The sequence below is a fragment of the Bos grunniens genome, chromosome 1 (assembly GCF_055505025.1).
Source record: "Bos grunniens cultivar Pamir isolate PY7600 chromosome 1, Bosgru_T2T1.0, whole genome shotgun sequence".
Classification (NCBI taxonomy): domain Eukaryota; kingdom Metazoa; phylum Chordata; class Mammalia; order Artiodactyla; family Bovidae; genus Bos; species Bos grunniens.
Genome location: NC_141165.1, coordinates 86,109,090 through 86,121,163, shown reverse-complemented (window position 1 = coordinate 86,121,163; position 12,074 = coordinate 86,109,090). Strand labels below are relative to the sequence as shown.

The 12,074-nt window shown below is 39.4% G+C and overlaps 1 protein-coding gene across 3 annotated transcripts in view; it reads right to left on the bottom strand.

The window, feature by feature from the left end:
* Nucleotides 1–8,853: 8,853 nt before the first annotated feature.
* CEP19 (centrosomal protein 19) overlaps nucleotides 8,854–12,074 on the bottom strand; it is a 6,065-nt gene continuing 2,844 nt past the window's right edge. For 2 of the 3 annotated variants that reach the window (XM_086400501.1, XM_086400511.1), the window contains exons 2-3: nucleotides 10,912–11,108; nucleotides 8,854–10,206 (exon numbers count right to left, since the gene is read on the bottom strand). In XM_086400501.1, coding sequence (XP_086256627.1) covers nucleotides 9,845–10,206; nucleotides 10,912–11,041 — 492 coding nt within the window. In that variant the 5' untranslated portion in view covers nucleotides 11,042–11,108 and the 3' untranslated portion in view covers nucleotides 8,854–9,844. Of the gene's footprint in view, nucleotides 10,207–10,911; nucleotides 11,112–12,074 lie in introns of all 3 variants that reach the window. The other variant, XM_086400492.1, reaches the window with a different exon arrangement.

The following is a 12,074-nucleotide window of genomic DNA, read 5'->3' as shown; positions in this document are numbered from 1 at the left end:
CTTCCTCAGTCTCTTGTACTTTGCTCTGTCCACTGTATCAATCTCTTCCAGAGATCTTTGGGTCTATCCTTAAAACACACATGGTCCCTACCGGGTCCAGAAGTGAAAGAGGCCAATGGAAGAGGTTTGTTCTGTTGTTAACAGGAATTTAAGGCTGGGGGAAAAAAAGAGAAATTCCACTTACATCGGCTTAAAAATGGGGAAATTTGTCATTTCATGTAACAAAATGTCCAAAGATAGGACAGGCTCTGTTTGCAGTACACCAGGGCTCTGTCTCCATCTTTCTGTGCTTCTCTTTGTTCTGTTCTCATTACGATCAGCATCACCCTCAGGCCGCCCACAAAGTGACTGCAGTGTCCAGATGTCATTTTCAGATACAACCATGTCCAGAGAAACAGAGACTTCTCCAAAAAATAGCGAATGCCTTTCTCTCAGGTCCTCGTAGACCCCCCTTCACCTCTCATTGGCTAGAACTGGGTGAGATGCCCTTCTCTATACCAGTCATTGACAATGAAATGCAATCACTGGAATTGAAGAAGGCTGAGCGCCGAAGAATTGATGCTTTTGAACTGTGGTGTTGGAGAAGACTCTTGAGAGTCCCTTGGACTGCAAGGAGATACAACCAGTCCATTCTGAAGGAGATCAGCCCTGGGATTTCTTTGGAAGGACTGATGCGAAAGCTGAAACTCCAGTACTTTGGCCACCTCATGTAAAGTGTTGACTCATTGGAAAAGACTCTGATGCTGGGAGGGATTGGGGGCCGAAGGAGAAGGGGACGACAGAGGATGAGATGGCTGGATGGCATCACTGACTCGATGGACGTGAGTCTGAGTGAACTCCAGGAGTTGGTGATGGACAGGGGGGCCTGGCGTGCTGCGATTCATGGGGTCGCGAAGAGTCAGACACGACTGAGCGACTGAACTGAACTGAACTGAACAGGGTTTGCCTCTAGACCTGAGACTTGTGTGGGAAGGATGATATCTGAACAGACAGTACTGAGCCTCTGCAGGAAATGAAAGAAGTGAAAGGATGTTGAGTAGGTGATCTGCTATGTAACTACCTTTTACAGTATGAAATGGTGAACCACTGGGAGAATGGTGAACTTTTAGCCATAAAGGCTAAAAATTTTGAACTTGAATGTTGATTGGTCATTCAGCCATTAACACTCCTGTAGACTTGACGAGAAGTTCTTTTGTTATTTTGTTTCTAGGAGAGAGGAGGTGAGGATAGGGGAGATCCTTTTCAGTTTGTGACCCTTGGATTGTAGGTTTTCATGAAACTCCCCACAGTCTACTTTTTCCATCTCTATTGACCACATCCAACCTGACCCTTCCATCTGAACAAAGCTCCTTCTTTCTAATAAAATAAGAATTCACATTTTGAGGCAAGACAAGAAAAAATTAAACATTTTTTTTCCTGTCTGTTGGGCCTCCTCCCTCCCCTCTAGCATGAATTGTTTATCTGCATTAAGTGTTAACCAGACCTCCCCCATGGCAGAAGTACCTGCATAATCATAAAGATTATTTTTTTTCCTTCTGCTGCCAGCCATATAACTCCTTAGAAGATAACATTTCTTTTGCAGTCCTGTAAGGGGTCATGTTGGCTCCACACTTGCCTTCTATGTGAGACATCTTCAGTGAACTTTATGTACAATGCCAATATATTATTTCCCTTAAAAATAATGATTGGTCAGGGAACTATACTCAATATTTTGTAATAAGCTATTTGGGAAAAGAATCTGAAAAAAAAAAATCCATGTACTTTGTCATACACCTGAAACTAAAACAACATTGTAAACCAACTATACTTCAACAAACAAATAAATATTAAAAATAAAAAAATAGTGATTGATGCAGAACAGACTGGTCAGACAACCTAGGGAGTTACTGGGCCATACCTCATGGAAGTCCTTAGCTAAATTACTTACTTGTGACCTTATTAATGATACTAGCTATATTATTTGTATTCTGCCTGTATTACAAGATTATTTCTTGCATTACCAAATGTGTGACTGAGCCTCAGATAAAAATGATGCCCAAGTGACCTGAAATGACTGACCAAATATATAGTCCTATAAGATCAGTAATTATAATAGTGTAGCTCTAGATATGGGAAGAAGAAACAAGAGAGAGCCATTCCCTGGACCATAATAGACTAGAAAGACAGGCAATCCAGAGGCTTTGGGCTATTTTGTTAACAGGGCCTAGTCCAGTAACAGCACTTTGAGTAGCCTATCAATGAAATCCTCACCCAACCTGGGAATGAGCATTCCTAGTACCCTAGAATGAATTGGCCACAAAATGCCTCCCAAATCTTGGTTAAAATTAAGACTAGGGATTTCCCAGGTGGTCCAGTGGCTAAGATTCTGTGCTCCAATTGGAGGGGCCTGGGTTCAATCGCTGGTCAGGGAATTAGATCTCACATGCTGTAACTAAGACTCAATGCAACCAAATAAAATAAATAAAATATATTAAAAAAAATTAAGACTGAAAGGGAAGTGATAAAAAAATAAAGAATGTTGCCCCTGTCAAATTCAAGAATCAAGTCCTTAACCAGTGCAATCGCTGACCTACAGTACCCCTTGAATGGAATTCGGGACAAAAGATACCCCCTTCACCAAAATTAAATGTGTCCTGACTTCCCCCCCTTACTCTTCCAAACAGTTCTCAGATCTCTTTGAGAGACTGTCTTCTGGGTTATAACCCTGAGTTTGGTTCAAATAAAATTTTCCATTTCTTGCTTAGATGGATTATGGATTAATTCACCATAACTCCTCACTCTTATCCCAGCTTCTCCTCAGTCTCACTATAATCTGATGGCTCTGCCTGGCTCATTAAGAAGACTGAAATCACGAACCTGCCCCTGGTTTCACAACTGCCCTATCACCAGTCTTTTCTCTCAGTCTTCCCTTTCCTTTATTTTTAAAATTTTTTATTGGATTATAGTTGATTTACCATGTTGTGTTAGTTTCAGATGCACAGCAAAGTGAATCAGTTAAACATATATGTATCCACTCTTTTAAAAATAATTTTCCCATATAGGTCATGACAGAGTATTGAGCAGAGTTCCCTGTGCTATATGGTAGGTCCTTATTAGTTGCTGAGGTCCTTTAATGGACCGGAACCTGGTGGTCCGGAGTCGACGATAAGAAAGTAAAGGAGAGAAAGAGGCTGATATTACTTGGTTTACACAGAAAGCCAATAAAGCCCCTGCACAGGCCTTGCTCTGTTCACGAAGGCCTCAGGCGCCCTCTCGATGGGGAGAAGGTGCAGAGCACCTCCTCGAGAGGGTCTTAGAAGCCCGGGCAGGAAAGTGAACTCAGAGAGCCTCTGCACTCCAGGGGATCAGCCTGAAAAAGAGAGGGAAAGAGAGAGAGAGAAAGAAAGAAAGACACAGGGACCAGAGCTCTGATGGAGCAAAGGTGTTTTATTCAACATTGTGTAGGTATTTATACTGTCTTACAGAATAGCTATTTTCAGCAGAGATAAAAGCAAAACTTACAAGTTATCAAGAAAACATGAGGTCATCCATATGAAAGAGAGAGTTGTAAATAACACTTTTACCATACAGTTCATAAAAAGGAAGAGGGTACTTATCACTGTATAGAAAAACTAACAAAGGAAATGCCTGGATTCCTCAGTCCCGGAAGAGGCTTGTCTCTCCTCTTAATTCCTGAATATTCAAGGAATATTCAGGATCCAAAACAGATCCAAAACGGCACACAGGAAGCCTCCTGTTAAATGCTTCCTGACAATTAGTTATCTATTTTATATATAATAATGTATATATGTCAATCCGAAACTCTCAATTTATCCTCCCCCCATCCGCTTTCCCCCAAGTAACTGTAAGTTTTTCCTTTTCATCTGTGACTCTCTTTATGTTTTTTAATACATTCATTTGTACTTTTTTTTTTAGATTTCACATATAAGCAATACCATATGATATTTGTCTTTCTCTGACTTACTTCACTAAATATGACAAGTCTCTAGGTCCATTCATGTTGCTGCAAATGGTATTATTTCATTCTTTTTTATGGCTGAGAAATAATCCATTGTATATATGTACCACATCTTCCATTCCTCTGTTGATGGACACTTAGGTGGCTTCCATATCCTGACTATTGTAGATAGTGCTGCAATGAACATTGGGGTGCAAATATCTAATCGGGTTTTCTTCAGATATATGCCCAGGAGTGGGATTGCAGGATCACATGGTAGCTCTATTTTTAGTTTTTTAAGGAACCTCCCTATAGTGGCTGTGCCAATTTACATTCCTACCAGTGCTAGAGAGTTCCCTTTTCTCCAAGCTTTCTCCAGCATTTATTGTTTGTAGGTTTTTTGACTGGTCCACTTTGACTGGTGTGATATTTCATTGTATACATTGTTCAAGATCAGGGTGTCAGAATGTCCAGTTTCTGGCGAGAACGCTCCTCCAGTTTGCAGACTGTCAACTTCTTGTAATATCTTCACATGGTGGAGAACAGAGCAGAGCAAGAAAGCTCTCTTCTGACTCTTTTCAGGTCACTAATCCATTCATGAGAGTGTCGCCCTTATGACTTCATCTAATCCTTATCCCCTTCCCAAAAGGTCCCACCTCCTAATACCATTATATTGAGGGGTAAAGTTTCAACACATTAATTTTGGAAAAGCAGAGTCATTCAGTTCATTCAACATTCAGTTCATAACACTTAGGTTAGGCAAAGAGTTCTTAGAATTGACACCAAAAATAAAACCTGTAAAAGAAAAAAACTGATATATTTGACTTCATTGAAATTTTAAAATTTTTTGCTTCAAAGACAAGTGATAACATGTTTAAAAATCCACAGAAAAATATCTGCACATCCTATATCTGAAAAAGAACTTGTATTCAGTGTATATAAAGAGCTCTTACAACTCATTAATGAGAGACAATTCAGTTTTTAAATGAGCAAAAGATTTTCATAGACATGTCTTCAAAATATCTGATTTTGTGGACTTAAAAATAGGTAAATTTTGGGACTTCCTTGGTGGTCCAACAATTAAGAATCCATGCTTCCACTGCAGGGGACATGGGTTTGATCCCTGGTCAAGGAAATAAGATCCCACATGCTGTGTGGTGGGATCTTATTTCCCACAAACAAAAAAACAAGTGAATTCTATGGTATGTATATTGAAATAAATAAGTTATACCTCAGTAAAGCTGTTTAAAAAATAGGAAATGGAACAGAATCAATATCTACAGTTCATGTGTTCTGAGAATGAACAAGAAGGGTCAAAGATAAGTGCAAAATTTCATCAAACCCAAATAGAGATGGAGATTGAAAAAGGTTGGAGAAGGGATGGAATAAATCCATTCATGCAATGAACACTTTCTGAGTATTTACTCTGTGGAAGTTCCTCAAGACATTTGGAAATGGGCAGCTTTAAAGGAAAGGGAAATTTCCTCTCATGCATATCAAAAAATAAACCCAATAAAAATAAATGAGCAGAAGCTCTAAAAAGACATTTCTCCAGAGAAGACAGATGGTCAAAAAGCACTTGAAAAGATGCTTACCATCACAAATTATTAGAGAAATGCAAATCAAAGTTATAATGAAGTATCACACCAGTCAAAATGGACCAGTCTACAGTAAGATTGGAGCCAGATCAGCAGGGAAGGGGACTGGGGTGGGGGTTAGATTTATTTAACAAGCTAAATGAGCTAAAATTTGGTTACATACTGTATTAGATAAAGAGAGACAAGGTGATATGTCTTCTTTTAACATGTTGGAGGCTTGTGTATGTTTATAGACTGCAGAGAAAGCCAGCAGAGAATGAAGCTGGAAATGAGAAAGACAGGGGCAGAGAGAGAAAGAATAATTGATGAAGCCAGCTCATAAGAGAAGATGGAATCCAGAGCCCTCTAGGAAAGCTAATTTCTCTGCAGAGTGGGAATTGAGAGAAAGTGAGGGAAAAATATTCTCATCTCACTTTTACATGCTGGTATTTTTCTAAAAATTTAAGATAGTGAATATGCATTAACTTTATAATGGAAAAACACTTAAAAGAACTCAGCAGAAGAATTAGCTTCGAACAAGATACATGGAGGAAAAAACCTGTAACTACTCAGCTCATATGCTCTCCCCCTTCTGCCCTAGTTACAGTCCTCTGTTGCACATGTGTTAGTTTTGTTGCTTTGGTTGAACTATGTTAACAACTCAAAAGTAAAAGTTGTAGCTCATTTTGTACTTTTCTAATGCAACCTAGATAGCGTACTCAAAAGCAGAGACATTACTTTGCCAACAAAGGTTCGTCTAGTCAAGGCTATGGTTTTTCCTGTGGTCATGTATGGATGTGAGAGTTGGACTGTGAAGAAGGCTGAGCGCCAAAGAATTGATGCTTTTGAACTGTGGTGTTGGAGAAGACTCTTGAGAGCCCCTTGGACTGCAAGGAGATCCAACCAGTCCATTCTGAAGGAGATCAGCCCTGGGTGTTCTTTGGAAGGATTGATGCTAAAGCTGAAACTCCAGTACTTTGGCCACCTGATGTGAAGAGTTGACTCATTGGAAAAGACTCTGAGGCTGGGAGGGATTGGGGGCAGGAGAAGGGGACGACAGAGGATGAGATGGCTTGATGGCATCGCTGACTCGATGGACGTGAGTCTCAGTGGACTCCGGGAGTTGGTGATGGACAGGGAGGCCTGGCGTGCTGCGATTCATGGGGTCGCGAAGAGTTGGACACGACTGAGCAACTCATCTGATCTGATCTGAATGCTCTTAATTTAGTGAATATAGGAGCTGTGCTCCACAAGCATAAAAAAACCCAAAACATGGATTGGGAAATGTGAGGCAGAAGACAGTAACATAATCAAAAGATAATTATTTTGATACATATGAAAACTTAGCATATGATGTGTATGCTCAGTCACTCAGTCCTGTCTGACTCTTGGTGACCCCGTGGACCCCAGTCCTGCTAGGTTCCTCTGTCCAGAGGATTTTCCAGTTAAGAATACCGGAGTGAATTACCATTTTTTCCTCCAAGGGATCTTCCCGACCCAGGGATCGAGCACACATCTCTTGTGTCTCCTGTTTCAGCAGGCGGATTCTTTACCACTGCATCACCTGGAAAGCCCCTAGTATATGATAAAGGATGCATTTCAAGTCAGTGCAGGGAAAGATAAGTAATTCACTAGATAATGGTGTTGGTATAGTTGGATAGGCACCTGGACAAAAGTAATGTCATATTTTACAGCAAAATTAATTCCTGTATAGAAAAAATAATGGGATTAAAACAAAAAGTCTTAAGAGTGAAAAATTCCTTTTTAAATATGCCACAAAATGCAGAAGCATACAGAAAAATATTGATCAATTGGACTTGAAAAAATTCTTCCTGGGAAAAATATCATAAACAAAGTGAAAAAAAAACATATGACAAGGTGGAAATATCTGCAACTCACATCGTACGTAGATCATGGACTATTTTCCTTGATAAATAACTTTTTACCAATCCATAAGAAAAAGACCAGTAATCCAACAGAAACATGAATGAAAGATGTAACATTTTTTATTTCATTAAAAAAAGGCTTATCTCACAGTGTATGAAGTCACTCAGTCTCACTCATAATAAAAGCAATGCAAATTAAAACTATGGAGATACCATTTTTAAATTATAAAATTGACAAAGATCAAGTTTGATAACTCTTTCGATGAGCATGTGGGGAAAATAGGTACTCTTATGTACTGCTGATAGTTTAAATTGCTACAACCTTACTACAAAAATGTACTTACTGTGCATTGGTAAAATACACTGTACCTCATCTCCTATCATTTTTCTTTTGCTCAATCTGTTTTAGCCACACTGGCCTCTTTACACTTCCTCAAATATATCAAGCACATTCCAGCCTTGGGGACCTATGTACTTCCCATTTTCCACTACCCCTGATACGGACATCAATTTTTCCTTACCTCCTTCAAGCCTTTGCTCAAATGTCACCTCTTCAGTGAGGCCTTCTCTGAAGTCCCAGTCAAAAACAGCAGCACCCACACCATCATTCTCTTTTTACCCTGTTTTAACTGTGAGCAGTCATCTTATGACATTATTCTATGTATGTTTATTGTTTCTCCCCTCCAAGCAGACTGTAAAGTTTATCAGAGGCTGCACCCCCAGACTCTTGAACAGTAGAGGCTCAGCATGTTGTAGGTGCTCATTAAGTACTGAATGAATGAATGGGACTCTTTGGTGGACAATCTAGCAGTATCTATTAAAATTCCGGATGCACAAACCCAGCAATTCCCCTCCAGGCATCATTTACAGTTCTGCAAGATGGAGAATGTACAAGGTTATTTACTGTGGTACTGTTAGTAATAGTGAAAGGGGAAAACAACCCAAGGCCAACTTTTGAAGTAGATCATCTATATCTACACAGTGAAGTAATATGCAATTATGGTAGGAGCTCCAGCTCTGAAAGTTCTTTTGCTACCTTTGTTGTTTTTTGTTTTTTTCTTTCTTTTTTTTTAAATTTTATTTATAAACTTTACATAATTGTATTAGTTTTGCCAAATATCAAAATGAGTCCGCCACAGGTATACATGTTTTCCCCATCCTGAACCCTCCTCCCTCCTCTCTCCCCATACCATCCCTCTGGGTCGTCCCAGTGCTCTAGCCCCAAGCATCCAGTATCGTGCATCGAACCTGGACTGGCATCTCGTTTCATACATGATATTTTACATGTTTCAATGCCATTCTCCCAAATCTTCCCACCCTCTCTTTTGCTACCTTTGGCAAATAAACATTTGAGACATGGCCATCTTAAATCCTTGGTGATACCACTATAAGAATGATCTTTTTAATGAGACTTATAATGCTCAAGAGAGTAGAGATGGACAGGTAGAAAGAGTAATTTTTACAACTTTATTTAATGAGTACTAATTTCCTTGCAGAAAACAGAGGATTTCTACCAATTAAATAATATTCTAATATGAAGAAAGATGTATCTATACATATGTAACCGTGTACAACAAATATCTTCTCTTTGTAGATACAAACTCATGAATAGGCCTAAACTGGCAGTACTTATGTTCATTTATTATGGTATTATGGGTAGATTTCCTATTTTATGAAAAAACTTATTTATGAGAAGAGGTTCAGGTTTCAGAATGTCTTGAGTGTATATTTCCTGATACTAGGGCAGGGAGAGGGACCAGAATTCCCCTGCTGTCCATCAAATTATATCCATTTGCAGCTACAGAGCATTCGACAGGGGTTCTCCTCACAGAGTTAAATACATATAAAGATAATATATACAGGATAATCCTCTAGTAATCATCATGTCCTCCAATACTATCACATTATAATTTGCTTACTGTTCCTCAAATAAAATGTTCTAATTCCTATGTCTTTCCCAATCCCCCACAACATCCCTCTTTTTTTCTTCCCAATTTCTCTAATCAGGAATCCTACCTAAGCTTCTATCCAAATACTACCATCTCAAGGGCCAGCAAAATACCACTTTGCCACTGAAGGACAAAGTCCTTCCTGACTATTCTACCCTACAGTAATCTAGGTTCTGATCTTCTCGAGCCTTTATCAAGCATTTGGAACTAATCTTTTTGCTGCCTAATACCATTAAATTAGCTTTTCACAAGCTTTTGACTTATCTTCCAATTAAACTGTAAGCTCCTTAAAGGCAGATCCTTATATTTTGTTTTCCTATATTCCACACGCACCTACATAGTAGATGCTATACATATCCTGGTTTGGAAAAGTAACACTCAATCCAAATGTGACCTAATACGTACAGTGTTCTTTATAGATTTTTCTACAATCAATCTATGGTCTTGCGTAAATATGCATTTACTCAATAATTTTTTTTTTCCAGTTTTTGGTTATCAGAACTCTTCAGCTGACTCTGTGTCCCAGCCACAGGACTGTAGCTGTTCATCCTGTGGGAACTCCACTTCAATATCATAGACAAAATTTGGATCATCCTTCTTCTTCTGATTTTTCTCAAAAAGTTCATCCATGATGCTCTTCCTTTTGGCAAGTTCCTTGTCATCTAGTTTGTTCAGGTCTTCCTCAGGATCAATGGTTGTTTCCCGTTGAATCTGTTCCATTGTTTCTGCCAGACTCTGCCCCCACAAGTTACCTCGTAAAAAGCTGAATAACTTCTCTAGCTGCTTCAGGGATACCTGTTCCAGGTAACCCTTGTGTCGTGGATTATTCTTTAATTGTTCAGCAGCTCTACTGCAATCTAGGAGCAAGAAACAAAACTATTACACCACACACAACACCACAGACTACTGAGGCCCCTCAGATTACTGAAAGCATTACTTATCATTACAGTCAAGTAGCCAAGTGGCTTTTGGGAATGAATTAAGTTACAGACCTATTTCTTTACATCCAGCTTTGAGTGTGATGGGGGAAGGATCGATATATTTTTTATTTCTGTAACTTAAAATCACTGTGAGGAGATGTTAAGTATTTCCAACTGAAGAAAATGTCTGAGAAGAAAAAGTAGTATTACAGCTTTAGATATTAGAATTGGTACTAAGGAAATATCAAGACTACAAATTAAAAAACACATTTGGAGGAGGAGAAGGGAATTAATATTATTGTATAATGCTATCTCATTTAATCCACACTGCCCAGGGACGGAGGAGCCTGGTGGGCTGCCGTCTTTGGGGTTGCACAGAGTTGGCCATGACTGAAGCGACTTAGCAGCAGCAGCAGCAGCTGACCTGAAAGGATTATCAATTTCCTTTAACAGATTAGGTAATGGATGCTCACCAAGATTAAGTAATTTAGTCAAATTTACACACCCTCTCTGACAGTCATGACTTGAACCTTGGTCTGTCTAAATGAAGGCCATATCACTCCATTACATGAGACCCAAATCGTTCTTATAAACTGACTCAGATGACAGTTATGATAAGAGGCAAGATAAAACATAAGATACCTGAATACTTGGAAAAGTTTCGGACTGGCATGATGCGCTGGCGACTTTTCCCCTTAATTTCATTCTCGTAGATTAAGATAATAGCCGGAGGCTGGAACCTAATTCCACATTTTTTGGCAGTGCACATCATTCTCACATATACTTCACGGTAAATCAGAGGAAATCTGATGACAATGTGTTAGTCACATAATGACTTCCTGCTAAAGGGGAAAAAATGTTAAGTGTTGGGTAAATCACATCCCTCCCTGCTTTTCCTCCCGGGTAAATCTGGCTCTAGTCCAATTCTGGAGATACATGGTCAGTTCAAGCTCAGTATTTCAAGAGCTATCTTGAAAGTTCAGTTTGGCCCTGGGTTATCCTTAATCTGTAGAATCCCTGGTTCATTGAGGGATGTAGGCAGGTTCACACCTGAGCCTAAAATGCAGTTCAGTTTGAATCTCTTAGTGCACTGTACTTTTAACCAAAGACTGTAGGAACCCCTCCCTGACTCAGCCCAAGAATCAACTTACAGGATCTTTTTTTGTCTACCAATTAAACAAGTATGTACAAGCACCCTCAGTGCCAAGGTACTAAGAATTTTTAAACTCTTTTAAATACATTATGTCCTGACAGGTTCCCCAGACCAGACCTCCGCCTCCTGTACTCATTCTACTCATTGAGGTATTTTTTGTTTGTTTGGTTTTTCACTGCACTGGGTCTTCACTGCAGTGTCTGGGCCTCTCTTAGCTACAGTGCACAGGTATGTAGGCTCTTAAGTTCCCTGACCAGGGAGCACACTTGTGTCTCCTGCGTTAGAAGGCAGATTCTTAACCACTGAACTGGCAGGGAAGTCCTTCATTGAGTTTCTTGCCTTTTTTTTCCCTCACTGAGTTTTTGGTAACTACTTATTTAATCACCTATCTTTTCCCCTTCTATTCTGTATGCTCCTTGAGGGCAGGAAACATGTCCAAAGTTCACCACACTATCCCCAACACAATATCTGGATTAGGTATTCCATTGTTTGATTCAGTGTATCCTGTACATTCTCTAAGTGTTGACAGTCTAGAAGTCTGATCAAGAAGTCAGACCTGATGCAGAATCAGCCTTCACATTTTCAAGGCAACAAAGCTTATATGGCTTTTATTTGTCTCACTACATGATGTTTTTTCAGTTACAAGAAAAAG